This window comes from Chanodichthys erythropterus, chromosome 21 (genome assembly GCF_024489055.1).
Source record: "Chanodichthys erythropterus isolate Z2021 chromosome 21, ASM2448905v1, whole genome shotgun sequence".
NCBI lineage: Eukaryota > Metazoa > Chordata > Actinopteri > Cypriniformes > Xenocyprididae > Chanodichthys > Chanodichthys erythropterus.
This window is the reverse complement of record NC_090241.1, coordinates 13,294,955-13,314,170: the sequence shown is the minus strand read 5'-3', so window position 1 is coordinate 13,314,170 and position 19,216 is coordinate 13,294,955. Positions and strand designations below refer to the sequence as shown.

Here is a 19,216-nt window from a genome sequence, read left to right as displayed (position 1 = left end):
GTAACCCAGGTTACATCAACAGACGATGATCATGTATCGACGATAACCAGAGATGTTGTCAAAGGCATCAAATCTTGGAAATATTAAGAGGATTTGGTATTTCCAATTAATGTAGGCCTAGGCCTGCTACATTCTAGTCTATTATTATTACTATTAGGTTCAGTTTCTTGTATTATTAAATTAATATTATACTACGTGCTGTGAGGGTAATAAAAGATTAGGCTATTAGCTATCTTTGAAAATGTTTTAAACATTTTTTAGTAGGGATGCTCCGATCGATCGGCCCGAGATCGGTATCGGCAGATAATCATATTTTAGGACTCGATCGGTACTCACTAACTTGGCCGATCTCACGAACCGATCGCAATTTGATGACGTCAGCGCGTGAGTGTGAGGACGCGCGGGAACATAGCGCTGCAGTCATGTTGTCACCTGTGTGGAATTTCTATGACGTTGCGAGAAACAATGAAAAATTCGCAAATTTCCGTGTATGTTCTAAAGAAATCTCTCGTGGAGGAGTAACGTTATTGTCCAAAATGTTCAATACGACTAACCTGATTCGGCACCTGAGAACAAGCCACCGCGAGACTTATGCTGAATATGAAAAACTGGCAACTGCAAAAAAGGCAACGGTAACAACTAGTAATACGACTCTCACTCAGCCATCCATTACAGACATTCTGAAAAAACATGAACTTTACACACCAGACAGCAAGAAAGCTAAGGATATAACCAAGAAGATAATGGAATTTGTTTGCATTGACAATCAGTCATTGTCAGTCACAGAAGACATTGGATTTAAACGCATTTTAGCACATCTTGAACCCCATTATCAACTGCCACGGCGCAAATATTTTACCGATGTTGCTCTTCCAGAGTTATATCAAATTGTCTACAGCCACATACAGTCTCCTTCACGAAAATGTGACTGCGGTGAGTTTCACAACTGATACTTCATTCATCTTCAGAACACAAATCAAGATGCTCTAGTGTATGACTGCTTCATTTTGTTTGTTTGTTTTTTTTCTGTGCAGAAACACCATTTTAAAGGCATATTCATTATACAGTGAATATTTTAATAATTGTTGTGATTTAGTGCCCTGTTAAAACTATAGTTGCATTACATACATTACCATAAAAATGGAACAAAAATATAATAAAGGCAACATCTATAGTATTTTTTTATCTGGAAAAAAGGTGATCAAAGAGCTTACAAATCAGTGAAGCATTGAAATCGGTACTCTGTATCGGCTGATCACCATGACAAGAAATCGGTACTCGGTATCGGCTGCCAAAATCCTGATCGGAGCATCCCTATTTTTTAGATATATTAAACAATGAATTATAGGCCTATAACTAATTAAAATTATTAAGAGTGTAGGCTATAATATTTCCTAACACTGCAGTCATCAATCAAAATTAGCGCAGCTTTACTTCAAGCACCGACTTAAAAAAACAACCTGTTTAACACGAAATACTATTATTCTCATTTGTTTTACAAGCCATATGTATGGACACAAGAAAAATAATGAAATAAATTAAGACTGTTACCGTTATCAGCATTTTATGCTGAAATTCGTCTGAGAGGATATGCTCTGTTAATGCAGCGTCAGACAGCTCCTTCACTTTTTACTTTCACTTTGAATACTGACCGAGGTAGAGACTTTTTCACCGGCATAACTATTGTGTGATATCCATTGGCTCCCCTTCTTGTTTTAAAACCGAAAGATTTCCAATATTGTGACGAAGGGATACATCTTTACAACTAAAGAAGTGAACGTGAACTTGCACACTGCATGCGTGTCAACACTGCATTGCGCATGTGCTCCAGAGACTTCTGAATACGATTGAGAAAGTAGTCGGATTCAAGCGTTTACATGGTCATTTTTTGCTGTTGGATCGGATTAAAAAAGGAATAAACCACCCCTTCCAATCCGATCGAAATTTCATTCGGATCGATTTAGGTGTTTACATGAACGTTTTTGAATCCGATTGAGCCGTCATTCCGATTACAAGTGGATTATTTGGGTGCATGTAAACGTAGCCAGTGAACTACGGTTCTGTCTATTAAATGCCGCTCAATTTGAAAGCAGGTGATGGCGATTTAGCGAAATGCGCGTGACAATTGCATGCAATATATCCCCCAGCCCTAACATCAACGCATTTTTCAATGATTCTCAAACGAAGCGTCTGATGTGTCAGTCTCTCTAAATCCCTCCTTTCCGCAAACTTACTCTGCTCTGATTGGTCAGAAGGCCCAGTCTGTTGTGATTGGTCTATCACTTACAGTGTGTGCGGAATCTAATCCATAACTAATTCAGCTCCGAAGGCTTCCTAAAGCTAAGGGATTATACTGTAAAGACAGTCAGGATAATATTGATTTTTACCATATCAATCCAACCACGAGTCCGATGATGAAACCTTGGAAGAACTAGTTATTTTACCCCGAGCCTCCATTGCAAGAACCACTTGAGCATGAGTTTCTCAGTGATACACTTCTCAGTTTGATGTATATTGTGAGATGTTGCAACTAATTCCTCTACATCAGCATTAAGAAGTGCATGTCCAACAAACTGAGTAAGCTATTTTTCTAATTTATTGCGGTGCACATGTGGGAACTGTATCATTTAATTGTATCAATAATAGTGCTAACGTTAGCCAAGCACTAACGTGACTGATGTAACATTAAAGTTTGTAAAACAAATCTTGCTCCATATTTTATCATTACTTAGATTTGTAAGAACGACAGACAATCTGCATTAATGGACACAATCTTAGGTAATAGTGAGCCCACAGTTGATTTGCAGAAGTATTTCAGTAAGACAGCAATATTGTGAGTTAGCCGGTTAGCTGGAGACATACACAATATAAAACACAAAACTACGTATTTTGAGCACAAAGTAGAAAATGTATACATCAATAATTAATCATGCTTACATGCTGTGAGGAGCAAGTTGGTCCAAATAAAGTCTGTACGGTCCCATCTTTACGGAGCCCCCCACATGACATGCAAGAAAAAAAATGAAATCGTGTGCGCGATTTACTAATTCGTTCACTCGATTTACTAAAGCATGTGCACGATTTAAAATGTACGTACAGTTTACTATTTCGTTCCCTCGATTTATAAGTCATGCTTTATCAATGCAAATCATGATTTATACAAAATAGTAAATCGTGCGTGCGTTTTAGTAAATCGAGGGAACGCAATAGTAAATCGTACGCACGTTTTAGTAAATCAAGGGAACGGATTGTACTGACGATTTGGCCTATTTTTTTTTTTTTTTTCTTCCCCCCTGTATGTCATGTCCGGGGCTCCGTATATCTTTAATGAATAATTGTTTTGTTAGTCCCATTTAGACCTCATGGAGATTTGAGAAGCAATTGTGAAAATGTTATTCTGCTTTTGTATCACTGTGGTAATTTTAACCACTGACTCTTCACATCCTCATCCTTTGGAAGTGTTTACAAAGACAATTTGCTTTTGCAGAGCAAAAATGGCTTCTTCTTGACATGTACACAACGCACACCATCTACAGCGTTTGAGGGCGGGTCAAAGTAGACAGCTAATTGTTCATGGGCAGCCAATGAAGACCGTGGGCAGCCAGTGAAGACCATAGGCGGGCATTAGGCAAATGTTACCCAGTGATGTGTAGCCATCACGGAAGTGGGATTCGAATTCCTAACTATTCGTTTAAGCGGTTCAGTCAGTTCTTTCTTTTCTATAAACTTGCAAGTTACAAAGTCTGAATTGGGAGATATAAACTCGAAATTGCGAGGAAGTCAGAATAGTGAGATAAATGTTATAGGTTTGAATATTATTTCATGCTGTAACTGAATGACTAATACGTTATGTCCCATATGAACCGCATATGTAAATATTATGTAGATCTATTATGTACATCAAATGTATGCTATTAGTAGTTGGGTAATCATCCCAGGTTTTATCATTCTAGTCTGTCCGTTTAATGGCTTGTAACCATAAACGTCTGCGTTTAGCTTCAAATGGTGTTTTTGGTGATAGTATTCTATAAAATGAAGACCATCTTTTTTTGCATTTCTATTCTGACATCCAAAGGCACAACAATACTTTTTTTTTTTTTTTTTTTTTCCTCTTATTCTGTGGACTTTGCCCATTGTCCTCCACTTGTTACCACTGTTTTTCTGACACCACAATGCACACACAGCTGCAAGTGTGTGTACATAACTGTGACGTCTGCTCCCAAACGTGTCTTATAGCCTGTCCTGAGTCCTGACTACACCTTCACAGACTTCAGTGATTAAAGCACCTAACAGGAAAAATTCATCTACTCAGTAGTCTGCTTTTCAGTGTGACTAAATGATTTTACAAATTTTTTTGTCCTAGTGAGAAATTTATATTTTGCTACTATGATTGTGCATGAAGAATAGAGTGGGAACTTTATGCCTGTCTCAGTATAATCTCAGTGAGCTTTTAATACATTTTATGCTTATTACAATAGTGTGTTTTAATGTTTAACCAGGAAATGGTTTTATTTTATTTATTACAAAATGGCACAAAGTCACACTTATGGTGTTCCCGGTCAAAAATAACCAGCTTACAGAAAATAACTTGTTTTGTTATTTTATCACCAAATATTGGATTAAATCTTTTTTCGTCAACTTGATTTCTTTCAGTTCAGTTTCAAAAATAAACAACCTTATTGATCATATAGGCCTCATTGATCTGAACCTCACTGATTTGAGGATAAAGTTCATCTCTGAAAAAGAGAGCCTGTAATACTCAAAATAGTTTGGTTGTGTGTACATGAATGTGTGTGTGCACAAGGATGCACGAGTATGCATGTATCCACACATTCACAGGTCCAAGGCCTTTATTTTTGTAAGCCCACATGTACATATGTGAACATGATGATCGCGCTCCTGAACACTATGCTAACTGTTTCTCTGATTTTCGATTTCCCCCATTCATTTTCAATGGGCGGTCATTTTTGACCAATATAAGCTCCGATCAATGAGGCCTACGATCAGTCAGTTTCAAAAATAAATACAAAACCTGTCCTAATTTAAAGAAAAAAAATTTGACAAAAGGATTGAATCCAATTTTGTACAAAATGGTTAAACTGGTTAAACATTAAAGCACACTAGTGTGATAAACAGTGCAAGTGTTTTCATATTTTATGTAAAATTGATGAATTTGTAAGAATATCCACAAATAACTCAAACTGAGGTAAATAAGCGCAGATAAATAAGGCCTATGATCGATCATGTCCCAATTGAAAGAAAACAAGTTGACAATAATATTGAATACAATATTTGGTGATGTAGCATAATGAGAGATTTATAAGCAATTTTTTTATAGCATCACAAGTGTTACAATGTGGAAAAACCCCCCACAAAAATTACACAAGGTATCAAAAAATGTTTTAGGAAGTTATTAGAGGGTTAAAGGTGCCCTAGAATTTAAAATTGAAATTGAATAAGAGTTCTGTATATGGAAATGACATACAGGGAGTCTCAAACACCATTGTTTCCTCCTTCATATAAACAGGCGAATCTCAACATAACACCGACTGCGACACAACAGTCGAAATCATTAATATGTTAATATCTTTATATTAATATGTTATATCAATTAATATGCCCCCAACTTTTGCATATACCAGCCCATGTTCAAAACAAGCCAGTATTAACGTCTGGAGCTGCACAGCAGAATCATCAGAAGTTATGCAGGTATTGTGACAAAAAAGTGATTTCAAAAGAGTGATTTTGGTCTTTTAGTCACATTTCAGTCTCATCTTTTTTTCATCAATGATATTGCACGCATTTTTTTTTTTTTTTTTTTTTCCTTCTCAAATTGTAGTGTGAAAGCATTTTATATATTACATAATTCGATGGATTTTGAAGATTTAGAGTTCATATAAAAATGTTTATACCACAAAAAAAAAAAAAACTGTCCAAAAGAGATGCAGAAAGGGGGAGGTATACACACACTTTGTGTGTATTTTGATCATTTAGGCACACACCCGAGTTAAGCTCAAAGTATGTTTTGCTGGGCGTTCTGCTCCGTCTCAGAGAGTGCACAAACGGGGAGGTACGTGTCAGACAGAATGCAGGTACCAAATTAAGATTTATTTCCTGGCTGTATCAAACATGTCCCACATCTTAGCAACAGTAGCTTAAAGTTTATAGCAATCACTTCAACTTTATAAAAACAAGTTTGAGTGGGGGAAAAAAAATTCAACCAATTTGACAAAAGTATCTGATCCATTTTGTTTCTCTACTTTAGAAACATTACCATTATAAAAGATGCAAATGGAGATAATAAAAGTTGATATGAATAAAGACTTTTATTCAAGAGAATTGAAAGAGTCCCGTAGAATTCATGAGATATTGTTGAGAACGCGAGGCAAATCAGTGTATGTTGTTGTTTAGAAGAACACTAAAAAAAAAAAAAAAAATCCAAGAGTCTACAACACTTGGTAAGACAAAAAGATTTTGATATAAATAGCACATTACAAATACCAATAACTACAATATTTTACTGAAACAATAACAATAATTAAAAATGTTGACTTTTAAAAATCTGTCTTTTGTTTTGGACAGTAAATATTTTTTTATGACTTTAAATATTTAAACCACTCCCTCTAAATTATTAAGAGACCGTGGAACCTTAAGTTATAGACCTTAGTCAGGGCGCCATTATGAATTTTACAGCATTTTTGACACAATTTTGTGTGAATATGTCTGTTCAAGCGCAAGAACACATGAACAAGAACTCTGTTCAGTATTCCTGCCCTGTCAGAGTCGTGGCTTCTGGGCGCCTGCTTCGAATGTGTGTTACGCACACAAAACATGAGACCTTTTTTTTTTTTTTTTTTTTTTTTTTTTTTACAGAAAATGCATGTTTTTCACTGTTGTTTTACTTAATTGGAGCCAATTGACTGTTCGGTACTTGTTATTTGGGATCACGTGTTGCTACTTTCTGACAGTCACTGTAGAATTTGTATCAAAAAAATTTGTCCTACAAAAATTGCATTAAATGCAATCTTTTATATATATATATATATATATATATATATATATTAAAAAATCTTAGATTTAACTTCATCTAAAAATGCTGACTGCATTGTACTCATAACAGATTTTTAAATTCATATTTAATAATAATATTTATTTTTTTCCATTATTGTCTGGCCACTCTGCCATAAAGCCCACATTAGTGGTGTCTTTTTGTGATGGTTGTCCTTTTGCAGGTTTCTCCCAACTTCACACATGATCAGTGAAGCATGGCTTGTGTTTTTTTTGTTTTTTTTGGCCCATATGTGAACACTCCAAATGACCTCAGACCCCTTAAAAGCAAAGTTTAAAAAAACAGTACGGTTTGCTAAAAATGACCTTTGAACACCAATCAGTCTGGGCTTACTTGATTTTTCCATTCACAAATTCCAATGTAGTTTGTAATCGGCTGTCCATCATGGCTGCTGCTTCTCTCAAATCAAATTATTTGTTCACAATGTACACTTGTTTACTGTAATTTCAACCACTTTCCAAACTGTGTAAGAGAGAAGTGGCTGCACACCTTGCCAGTTTAAAAAATGTTATATGCGGTTTTACGAATGAACACGCTTAAAGCGCATGCACAGAAAACCAGCTGTCACAACGCATGTACTAAACTGAATTATCTGTAGCATCTTATTGCATTTAAAGTGTCAAAAACACACAAGGTTCACATAAGTAGTTGGTTCATTCTCATGAATAAATGCAGAGAAGCACTCAGAACCAGGTGACGTAGATCATCCATCTCCAGCCCCAGCAGCCATTCACACACTCCGGAGGCATGCTTCTATGTCAGATTTTGTGATGTTGCTTTGACTTTCAAAAAATTGCAAAAATAACCAATTTCCACTTTTTTTTTTTTTTTTTTCCTTTTAGTGTTTTCATTGATGTGCAGCCTATACATATCTGTTCACATCTCAAAATGTTTCATGACCCTTTAAAGAGGACCACAAGTGTGAAAACACCCTAAAAAGATAAGGTTTTGTTTACATGAAAGTCAATGGAGGAGATTCCTAATTACGCTGAAGAGTGTCAAAACGGCTTGTTACTTAATAAATGATCTGCATTTGTTGTAAAGTTGGCTCAACATCAGCATTTTTGCCTTCAGTACAATACCAAGCTGACACCTTAGTATCAATACCAATATGATACTGTAAGTAACAATTGCATTACATGCCTGATAAGAAGAAAATAGAAAATTATTTTATTAACATTACTGCATTAAACCTTGCCATTATTGTTGCATTTTTCTTTCAAGCTGGTGTAGCAGGGTACAACAGAATTCTTTTTTTTTTTTTCCTGTCATGAAAAAATTTAAAATGGATAATTGATGACATTCAACAACTTTCCCTTTTAAAACAGCTAACTGCGGTTTTGACTAAAGTGTTTCCTTCAAATTATTAGAGAAGTGTATTTCATCCTATGTATAGCTTGTTGCACATTTGTTGATCTCATGTATAATTCAGGATGAGCAAAGGACAAATGTTTTGTGAGATTTTTTGTTTTGCCTGTACATAATAAAGTAATTCCATATTCACTTCTACATTGTTGCTTTTTAATAAGTTGAGGGCAACATCTTTCATGTTATTTGCCATTTCTAATACTCAGCTGGCCCACTTTTACTTAACTTGCACGTAGTACACTTAATATTTGAATATACAATTACTTATAATGTGATGATCATTGTTTTGAGTCATATGAATGAAAAAAGAGATATATTTTCAGACCTTTTAGTTTGTGCTTTTTATTTAACACTTTCCTATTATATTGCTCGTTTCCCTTCTCTTGCTGCTTTTCTTCAATTCTCAGTAAATTTGATGACCTGATTTTTCACTCACTTTTGAAGACCTATTAGAAGTGGGCAATATTACCAAAATCTAAAGTTTAATATATATCTCACAACATAGTATTTTCTGCTGACAATTTGTGTTATGATACCAGAATTTTAGATACCAGTGAAATTTCACAATTCTACGATATTACAGCAAAAACTAATACTTGGCTAACTAGTAAGTGGAAAGTTGTCAAACAATTAATAAAGACAAGTAAATGGTCACTAATAAAATAAGAGCCAAGGAACAAATTATGTGCACTAGGACAAATAAATAAAACCGAACAAAGATGCAAATTAAGTAAAATAGTGTTTTAAATTTAATACTACAGTTAAAAAAGTTAAACAAGTTAGATAAAATAAAGTTAAAGTTAGATAAAATAAAACACTGACTGATCTTCACTGTATGAATTAAATATAGACACATCCTTATTGCAGCTACAAAAAATATTCAGTCAAGAGCAGTGAGTTGTTTTTTTTTTTCTCTTTTTCTGATTTTTCTAGAATTTATTAGGCTGCTGTCACTTTAAGACCTAATGTACATATTCGATATACTATACAAATGTGATACCCCAACCCACGTGCAAGCTGTTTGTTCACTTAAGACATTACTGGGATTTAGATAAATATTCACCTAGATGTGCATTTTGACATTTTTGTGTGTTTCACGATTTAGATGCATTTTTGTTAATTTTTGTGTGCTTTTCTGCTTTTCCATCGTCAGGCCAAACAATTCTCTTTGCTTAACCATTCCATTCCGTGCTGATCAGGCAAAGTCAGTACGGATATGGTTTCATTTTCCACTGTGGGGCTGATAACAGCCGCTCTTTGGAATGTAATACAAATGCGTCTGTTGTTACCTTGGTAACGGAATAGTTAACAGACGATATTGGATGTAAATAGTGTTATAGAGGATGACCAGATATTTCTTTTAATTTTATTATTATTTGTTTACTTCGCTCAAATAGCATGCTTAGCCAGCTACAGAGAAATTGGTAGCCAGGTAACAGACAAGTGACAAATCCTGAGTAATGACGTCACTATGCGCATTCTACAAGCACGGTTAGCCAACCATGCTAAGAATTTTTAATCGTGCCGTGCTGTGCCAGTCTCAAGTGGAAATATAACTGAAACCGTTCCTTACTGTTCTAAGAACTGTTCTTCCCAAAGATGGAAAAGTGACTAAAGTTTGCACAGTTTTAAGGCTGCGTTTACACATAGGACATGTACTTAATCCTCTCTCTCTGTTTTTGTGGTTGTCTTTTAGGTCTCCTGATGTGCGTGATGTGGTATAGCAGCTCCCCATCTGAGGAGTGCTTCACTGCTGTCATTAGGAGCCCTTGATTCTTCTCTTCCCTCCCCTCTCCTCTCCCTCCCCTCACCCCCTCCCTGCCCCCCCATCCCCTTCCCTGCGTTGCTGCGCTCGACGTCATGAGCATAGTAATCACACTGGGAGTCACCACACCTGAGACACCTTACACCGATATGGCCGCTGGATCAGAGTAAGTTTCAGTTATGAGCACTTTTTCCACTAATGTAGTTCTGATACGGGTCAAACTGTTCCATAGGTTTCCGCAGCAGAAAGTTTTTCACTCCCACTCCAAAAAACTTGCGAGCAAAGACAACACAAAAGTGTAATTGCTGCCTACATAACTGCATAACATGCCACTTTGTTTTTAGACAGTCACATACTACAACAAAAAAAGTCAAGTTTGGGAAAGTGACAGGACAAATGCCAAGTATGGTAACCCATACTCAGAATTTGTCCTCTTGTTTAATCCATCCAGTTAGTGCACACTCCTTAGTTGTTAGCATTGAACACATACACACTGCAAACCGTGGACACCCCGAGCAGTAGGCAGACATTTTTGCTGTGGAGTCTGAGGAGCAATTGGGGGTTAGGTGCCTTGCTCAAGGGCATCTCAGTCATTTCTTGCTGGTATTGAGACTCGAAACTGCAACCTTTGGGTTGCCAGTCTGATTCTCTAGCCATTAGGCCACGACTGCCCCTGTGTGGGAACACAGGGCTGGATTTTAAAAAGGATTTAATTTGCCTGGCTGAGCACTGGCCAAGAATGGTATCTGGCACCAGAATGTGAACCATTTTGATGGAAAAGGGGTAATGAGGGTTGCTTATTTAGTGCATTTTGTTTATCCATGGTTAAGCGTATCAATTTCATTCAGAGAGAATTGTGAAATTTACAGTGGACAAATGCAAACAAAATAGTTTAGACTGAGAGAAATAGACTGAATAATTTTGTCTTGCATGTTAACCTATATAGCTGGGCAGTGGACACACTTCATTCTTTTCAATAAAATGTACCTTTTTTTATTATTATTACTTGCCCTGAATGGTCAATCACAAGCCAATCAATCAAAGCTACAAATTCACAGGTGCTATGTCAAACCCTCAAGATTTGATTTCTCTCTGTTAAAGGCTGGGACACACCAAGCCGACAGTCTGTCTTCTGCAATGTCGGGCTGTTTTTGGGTGTTGGTCGGACTAGTTTTTTTCGGTGTTACGGACTGTTGGCTCTAATTGGATGCCATATGGGTTTTTGGGCAGATTCACCATGTTCAATCGGCGTCTGTCCGTATGTGATAGAGAGAACTCTGATTGGCTGTTCAGCTTAGCAAATTAGTCAATAAAGGCAAGAGATAAAAGCGTTAGTTGTGAAAGTGAGCTAAGAAGTCAAGATGGTACAGACAGAAGGCTGTTATCATTTTTACGTCATCTTACCTGTGCATTCGAATGCACAAATATTTTCATAACAAGAGCCAACTGGAATAAAGAAAGTGATCAGCATGATTGATATTTAAAGTGAGAGATTCACCGATACTAAATTTCTCTGCCGATACCGATAGCCGATTATAAAGAATGATATCCGATATTGGTTTTTCTTAAGGAAAAATCTCTCCCATATAATGCTGCAATCTATACAGGGAACCCTCTCATTTCGTACACTACAATATTAGAAGTTACAATTAACAACGGAGGTATTATATTCAGCTGCTCTTTATTTTCAGATATAATAATTACACTCAAATAAAAACTGAAATGTTTGTATTAGTATCACAAAAGGTAGTTTTCATTGGCACTTGTTGTCTTCATGGCAAATTTACACAAACATATAATTAACAGTAAATAAGCTTCTCTCTAGTGTTTTTATATATAGATAGCTAGGGAACTGTGGAAAACATTCCTGAGGTACGATATCTGTCTAACTATGAAAACAAAATGCCAGTGAAGGTTTTCTCACTTTATCCGCAAAACGGATAAGTTCACATCACCGAAGCAACAAATATGAGGTGCATTTTATTGGCCATCAGCTAATTTAAAAATCAAAGAAAAAAATATATCAATATTTGGCGCAGTGATACGATTCTCGTATCACACAGAGAAGGACGACAATATATCGTCATATCAATATTTTGTCCCACCTTTATGATGTGACATTATTCACAATCTGTTTTATTCATGTCTTTCCGTGGTTGAAACACAAATAAAGTGATTACATGAGACATGATACATTCTGGTAAGTTGTAGGCCTGCTATATCTTTCAACATACCTTTGTTCATGCATGTTTTTCGAGATATAACTTGTATTGAAGAGGAAGAAAAGACTCGCAATCTGCACTGCTGCCTGAACTGATGGATTACAGCGACCTGACACATCACATTTAAGAGCGTCAAAACAGCATTTGTTTGAATTTCATGATAAAATGGACAGAATTTGAAAACTGAAACTTTTGTTCTTTTCAGAAGTAACAAAGCACAAAGCTTTTTGCGATTTATTGGATGGGAGGCACTACAAATAATATTTGATGTAGAAAAAAACAAAAACACAGACCTGGCAACCCTGGCTTGAACTACGCGTGATCCTACGGTGTAACTGTTAATGCATTAAAATTCAGCACGAGTGATTTTCTTCACACACAGTATGTATGAGTTGCAGACTGAACACGTTTTTCCACACCCTTTTGATTGACAGGATATAATCGGCTCCGATGGCTGATAGTGGTGATAAATAGCTTTTATCAGCCGATACCGATTGTTGGCCGATACATTGGTGCATCTCTATTCAAAATGGTATGTAAACGCTGCTTTTTTACAATTTGTATGTCTGCAGTTATAGTTTTGGTTCTCCCTTTTGAATAATGAAAATAGACTATTGGTACTTGCTGATAAACAGATATTTACTTACACGCAGGCACAGAACGCACATGCTAGTTGACCGTTTCCTTTAGTTTATTTGGTGTGTTCAAGCACAGCTTTTTGCCCGAGAACCAGCTGACAAGAGGCGACAACACAGTCAGCTTTTGTCACCGCTAGTTCTTTCACGTCGGCTTGGTGTGTCCCGGCCTTAAGACATTCAACCTTGCTACCATCATACAAACTGTAGGGAACAAAACTAAAAATTACTTTTGGGGTGAAAACCCAGATTATTTTATTTGTATTTGCGCATGAAGGAGACAACTGAGATGTTGCGGGTTACACAAGCTTTTTTTTATTTATTCAGTGAATTTTTCTTCTCTCCTGAATCAGGTCTTAGAACCTTTGGCTGATGTTCATCCACACTATATTGCTTTTGGAGCACCTTTTTCATCTTTTTACAACACATTTTACAAAAACTGTGATTGGTTTATGTGATTGGCCGAATTGAGAGACCACTGATCCAGTCAGAGGACATGATTATGGTCTGATCAATTTGAATATGGTTTCCATAACCACTACCTCTTTTCTTTTGAACACTGTACTGTTTTATTACTCCTGTTTGCCAAAGGAAGTGCTAAGCATTAGTGGATCATTGTGGCACCAGCCAGATCAAATATGCCAACAACGTCATGGTGACTTGCCAAAGATTATAAAATGCAGTAGCTCAGTACTCTTTTACTTTCATGCCTTGTAGAGATTTTTCTTACTGTTGATTGCAGCTAAAGCTGGATGCACACTGTACGAGTAGTCCTTTACGACTGTTGCTTGTCAGACTGTATGAACATGATCCTCACTGTAAGCCATGTCACACTATTGGATCTCAGTTTGTCATTAATGTCAGGCTGTATGGCAGTCAAGACGGAGGCACGCAAGAAGATTTGTCTGGAGTTTTACATCAAGCAGACATGTTCTGTGACTGAGCTGCATTATACGAGCCACTTTATTCCATGATAATGTTAGATGCCACCGAAAAAAAACTATTTATTAGGCTAAGTAAAAAACCCACAATTATTTAACACAAGTAATAATATACAATCAGTAATAAAATAAAAAAGCAAGTTACAAGCACAGTACAGTAATACAGTAGAACAAAGATACAAATGAAATTTTAGTTTTTGAGGTCCATCAATAACAAATGTATTGCCCTTGGTTAGTTAAAACATTAACTAATGTTAACAAATGAACCTTATTGTAAAGTGTAACACCCCCCACCCCCCCACCCCCCCCCCCCACACACACACATTTTCAGTGTCAACTAGTAGCAGCAGTATCTGATCTCACACATATCCAGTGTTAACCATGTTGATGTGTTGCAGCTTCAGTCTGTGGTTATTTCTCTTGTGTATGCACACTTTGGCTGCTTTGTGATACTCAACCTGACCTGCAGAGGGCAGTGATCTGAATTTAAAGTCAAAAGAGAATCACTTGTTAGATTGTAGTACTTATTGAACATATGGTGTTTTAATTTGATGTCTCTTGGTTCTTTTTGCCTAAATGTTTAACCAGAAGCAATGTGAGATGTTAAATGTGCCTGTACAATGCAGCCATCTATTTGCAGCACCAGACTATTTCTGGAACATGTTTAAAAGCTTGTCTATCTGTAAACGAGACAGTCGCCTGGTTCCATTCCATTATATTTATTGGGAAACCTCCAGATTCTCTCGGAATGTCTGCCACCCTGTTAATTCTGGTTAAGAGTGACTTTACAGCACGGAATGGATCAGATTATACTGATAGTGATTCAGACTGCTGCCTCCTCAGTGATCCCACAAGGCCTGCTTCACACCTTCATGTCCATATAAATTCCGCATGCTCAAAGTCTAGTGTGACCATGGCAAACACTGAGTGTTGCTTGAAGGCTTGTTACTGGAGTAAGGTGTCATTACCTAATCCAGGTTACCTTCCAAAAGTCCTTATCCTTCAATGGGCCTGTTTACACCTTGGTCATTTTATGTGATTTTATTGATCGGATAGCTGTCCGATTTGTAAAACGGTTCCATTTACACTTGGCTACAAAAACGGGTGTCCGTAAAATGAGCATAAATTCAATCTTCAATTCCTGTGCTAAATGCAAATTGCGAGTGCGAGTTCATGTCAACGAACGCAACAGATATGAGCTGCATTTTATCATCAGCTAATTTCAAGATCATAGACCACAATAGGAGAGAAAGCAGCATCAGCACTGGTAAGATAATGTAGTCCCACTACCTTTTTTAATGATGAATGTGTTGTGCTTCAAGATGTGACACTGAACCTTGTTTAATTTGACAGTTTGTGGTTTGGTTTGCTGAAGAGATACTCACATTCTCTTAAATGTATTTTTTTTATTTTTGGAGGAGTAGAATTTACATATGTGGTTTCAATAACCAGATGCATTCACACTTGTCCAGTTTCATTTTCTGAAGTGTTGATCACGCTAATCTACAGGAAGGCCTAGTGGCCGTACCTTGTGGTATTACTTGTCATTCTACTAGAACTGTCTCGTTATCTTGGGCTACCTTCTATGGAGTTTTCTTGGTAGACTAGGCTTCTCCTTCCACCATTTCATTTTACTCTTTCAGTTCAGCAGATCACTATGGTGGACCTTAACTTTTCAGTTGAGAAGCATTCCTTGTGTTTGTGTTGGTATGGGTCATCTACTAGTGCTTAGAGCTGCCTCTGGTAGTCAGGAGGAGTGAAACAGTAGTGGCTCTCTGAATTCCAAGTGACCACCTTAGATCTTTGTCATTTTTTAAAATTCTCAGAGTGCAGCCTATTTTGTGACATGTCTTGTTGTTGGTTTTCACTCAATGTATCTGACAGGTGCTGCAATAATACACAGAAACACTGCCTCTTGTGGTCATCTGGAGTTTACAGAAGCAGTTACATTATGTAACTAACTAGCATTTTATTTCAACACCTTTTTAAAAAATCTCTCTTTCTCTCAGTCCTGAGTCAGTTGAAGCAAGCCCAGCAGTAAACGAGAAAAATTACTCAAGTCGCAGCTGTGGGAACACACAGAATCATGGATATGGTGGCCTGCCCTATGCTGTAAGTTGTTTTTATTCTTTTTATTATATTTTATGTATGTTGTTATATTGTCAGTTATATTGTCATTTTTAGCATACATTTGTAACCCAGTGGTTCTCAAACTTTTCTGGTCAACCCCCCATCCCCCAACCCTACTGACTACTAAATAATATCACAAAAAAAACTAAATTATTTGCACAAAAAAAACTAACTAAATATTTCTTAACTGAAAAATGTGCAATGAAAAACACGTTCTGATAGTTTCACTTTGTAATGTTGTTGAATCTGCAAAATTATATCAGTAAGAGAATAATAAATGAGAACATAACTTTTCATTTAAGATACATTCTAATATAATTAAGTTATATTCTAATGAACAATATATAATGGTGACAAATTAACGGTCTGAAGAACAATTCAGTAGAATTGGCATTCTGTGCTGCTTTAAAAAAGCAGAGCACCAACAGATATTCATGTTTTCTTTCTTTTTTTCTTTTCTCTGCTGGGCACGCACCACAGTTTGGGAACCACTGGTGTAACCTACTAGCACCTCATTAATGCTTGGTGCCGAATCATATAAAAAAAAAAAAAAAAACCCTCTTGTATAATGCTACACCTGTTTTGGTGCACATGATTAAATTAAAGTGACTTTACAATGAAAAGTTTATTGTACCACCTATAGCCAAAAAATGAATACCTCTTACTTGAACATATCTACAAACCAACCTGCAGATATTATAATTGCAATTTAATTTAGCAGATGCTTTCTTCCAAAGCAACTCACAAATGAGGAACATCACTAGGAGTTTAGGGTCTTATCATGCAGGATAAGTTTTTCAAAAATTAAGGTTTACTTACATGAAGTTCCTTTTGTTTTATGGTTGTAGTTTTAAGAAAGTTTAGCTCAAACATTCTTAGCATCATTAAATATTGTTCACTTTTGAATGCCACATTTTTAGTTTTTCATTCCCACTTCTTCTTTCTTCCTGCCCCTTTTCCCTGCTCCCCACCTTTCATTCTCTTTCCCCCTCTCTCTTTCCTTTTCTCTTTTGTTGTGCCTGAACACCGTTGTTTGAAGATGCAACAGTCTTCCGTTGTGTGTTGTCAGGATCATAACTATGGAGCTCCACCCCCTCCCACCCCTCCTGCCTCCCCACTCTCCCAGACCATTTTCTCCCATACGGAACGCAATGGCACTCTGGGACGATCACGACCCTGTTTCCCCACCAATGAACCAGACAACTCTGCCGACAGTGAGAGCTCATCGGAGGAGGAGGAGGTTGTGGAGGGCGCAGTTCCACCTCCCTGGTGTCAGTGCTGTCTAATGCAGGATGGCTTCCTCATTAAGTGTGAGAACTGCAGGTGAGTGATCGATATTTCAAATATTTAATTTCAGATTCTACTGTACTTTCGTAGTATCTGTAAATGACAAGCATTTTTTCATCAAAACTATTTACTCTGAGAATGAAGCAGTTTTATCACCCTCTTAGAAAAGTTTACATACCTGAAAAAATTAAAGTACACTTCAGTCATGAACATGCTGTATGCCATATGAAAACACTGATTTTGTTAATGCCAATAGTCTCGTGGGCAACACGCCGACATATAGCACTGTTGCGCTTCAGGCAACCGAGTTTGACTCCCAGTTTGTGGACCTTTCCCGATCCCGTCCTCCTCTCTCTCTCCCACTTCGCTTCCTGTCTACATGCTGTCCTATCATAATAAATAAATAAATATTTAAAATACTGATTTCACTTGATTTAATGTGAAGCAGAGTCCATTTCTGAAATATAACCAATATATTGAAATGTTGTGATAGGAAAATGTCAGCATGTTCCCCTAAGCTTATATCTTGCTGGCTGGTGAGGCTTTGTGTTTTTTGTTGTTGTTTTTACCTTAAAAACAAATGAATTGCCAATGACAAAAATTTGATTCACTTTATTGGACTTCTTCATGTTCATACCCAGTCTTAAAGGTGCCCTAGAACTTTTTTTTTAAAAGATGTAATCTAAGGTGTTCCCTGAATGTGTCTGTGAAGTTTCAGCTCAACATACCCCATAGAGTTTTTTAAATTCATTTTTTTAACTGCCTATTTCTGGGCATCATTATAAATGAGCCGATTCAGGGTGTGTGGCCCTTTAAATGCTGACGCTCCCCACCCAAGGAGCTCACGCTTGCCTAAAACAACATAAAAAAAGTTCAAACAGCTAATATAACCTTCAAAATAGATCTTTACAAAGTGTTCGTCATGCAGCATGTCTAATCGTGCAAGTACAGTGTTTATTTGGATGTTTACATTTGTTTATGAATGAGTTTGATAGTGTTCCGTGGCTAACGGCTAATGCTACACTGGAGAGATTTGATAAAGAATGAAGTTGTGTTTATGCATTATACAGACTGCAAGTGTTTAAAAATGAAAATAGCGATGGCTCTCTTGTCTCTGTGAATACAGTAAGAAACGAAACCACATTTAACAGTACATTAGCAACATGCTAACGAAACATTTAGAAAGACAATTCACAATTATCACTGAAAATATCATGTTATCATCGATCATGTCAGTTATTATTGCTCCATCATCTGCCATTTTTCGCTATTGTCCTTGCTTGCTTACCTAGTCTGATGATTCGGCTTTGCAGAGATCCAGACGTGTAATCCCTTTCATAATGTTGGGAACATGGGCTGGCATATGCAAATATTGGGGGCGTACACCCCGACTGTTACTTAACAGTCAGTGTTATGTTGAGATTCGCCTGTTCTTCGGAGGTCTTTTAAACAAATGAGATTTATATAAGGAGGAAACAATGGAGTTTGAGACTCACTGTATGTCTTTTCCATGTACTGAACTCTTGTTATTTAACTATGCCAAGGTAAATTAAATTTTTGAATCTAGGGCACCTTTAAATGTCTAGACCTTAAATCAGCTCTGTGTAAATGGGCTGAATCATCATAGCATTTATTGGCCTCCTAAGAACTGTGGCCAATAACTTCTCTGCGAGTCATGGCAATTAGTTATTGCTCTAATGGTTGGAGAATGTGTACTGATTGTGTTCTTATTACAGGGGTCTGGAGAAGAAGAAAGGGCTAGACGGGCAACGCAGAAAAGCAGAGAATGTTTCAGGTAA

The 19,216-nt window shown here is 36.8% G+C and overlaps 1 protein-coding gene across 8 annotated transcripts in view; it reads left to right on the top strand.

The window, feature by feature from the left end:
• Positions 1-19,216, top strand: part of setd5 (SET domain containing 5) — a 52,358-nt gene that overhangs the window by 4,485 nt on the left and 28,657 nt on the right. For 6 of the 8 annotated variants that reach the window (XM_067372794.1, XM_067372790.1, XM_067372788.1 and 3 more), the window contains 4 exons: positions 10,134-10,368; positions 16,010-16,112; positions 17,170-17,453; positions 19,154-19,212. In XM_067372794.1, coding sequence (XP_067228895.1) covers positions 10,298-10,368; positions 16,010-16,112; positions 17,170-17,453; positions 19,154-19,212 — 517 coding nt within the window. In that variant the 5' untranslated portion in view covers positions 10,134-10,297. The remainder of the gene's footprint in view (positions 1-10,133; positions 10,369-16,009; positions 16,113-17,169; positions 17,454-19,153; positions 19,213-19,216) is intronic. The other 2 variants (XM_067372792.1, XM_067372791.1) reach the window with 2 other exon arrangements.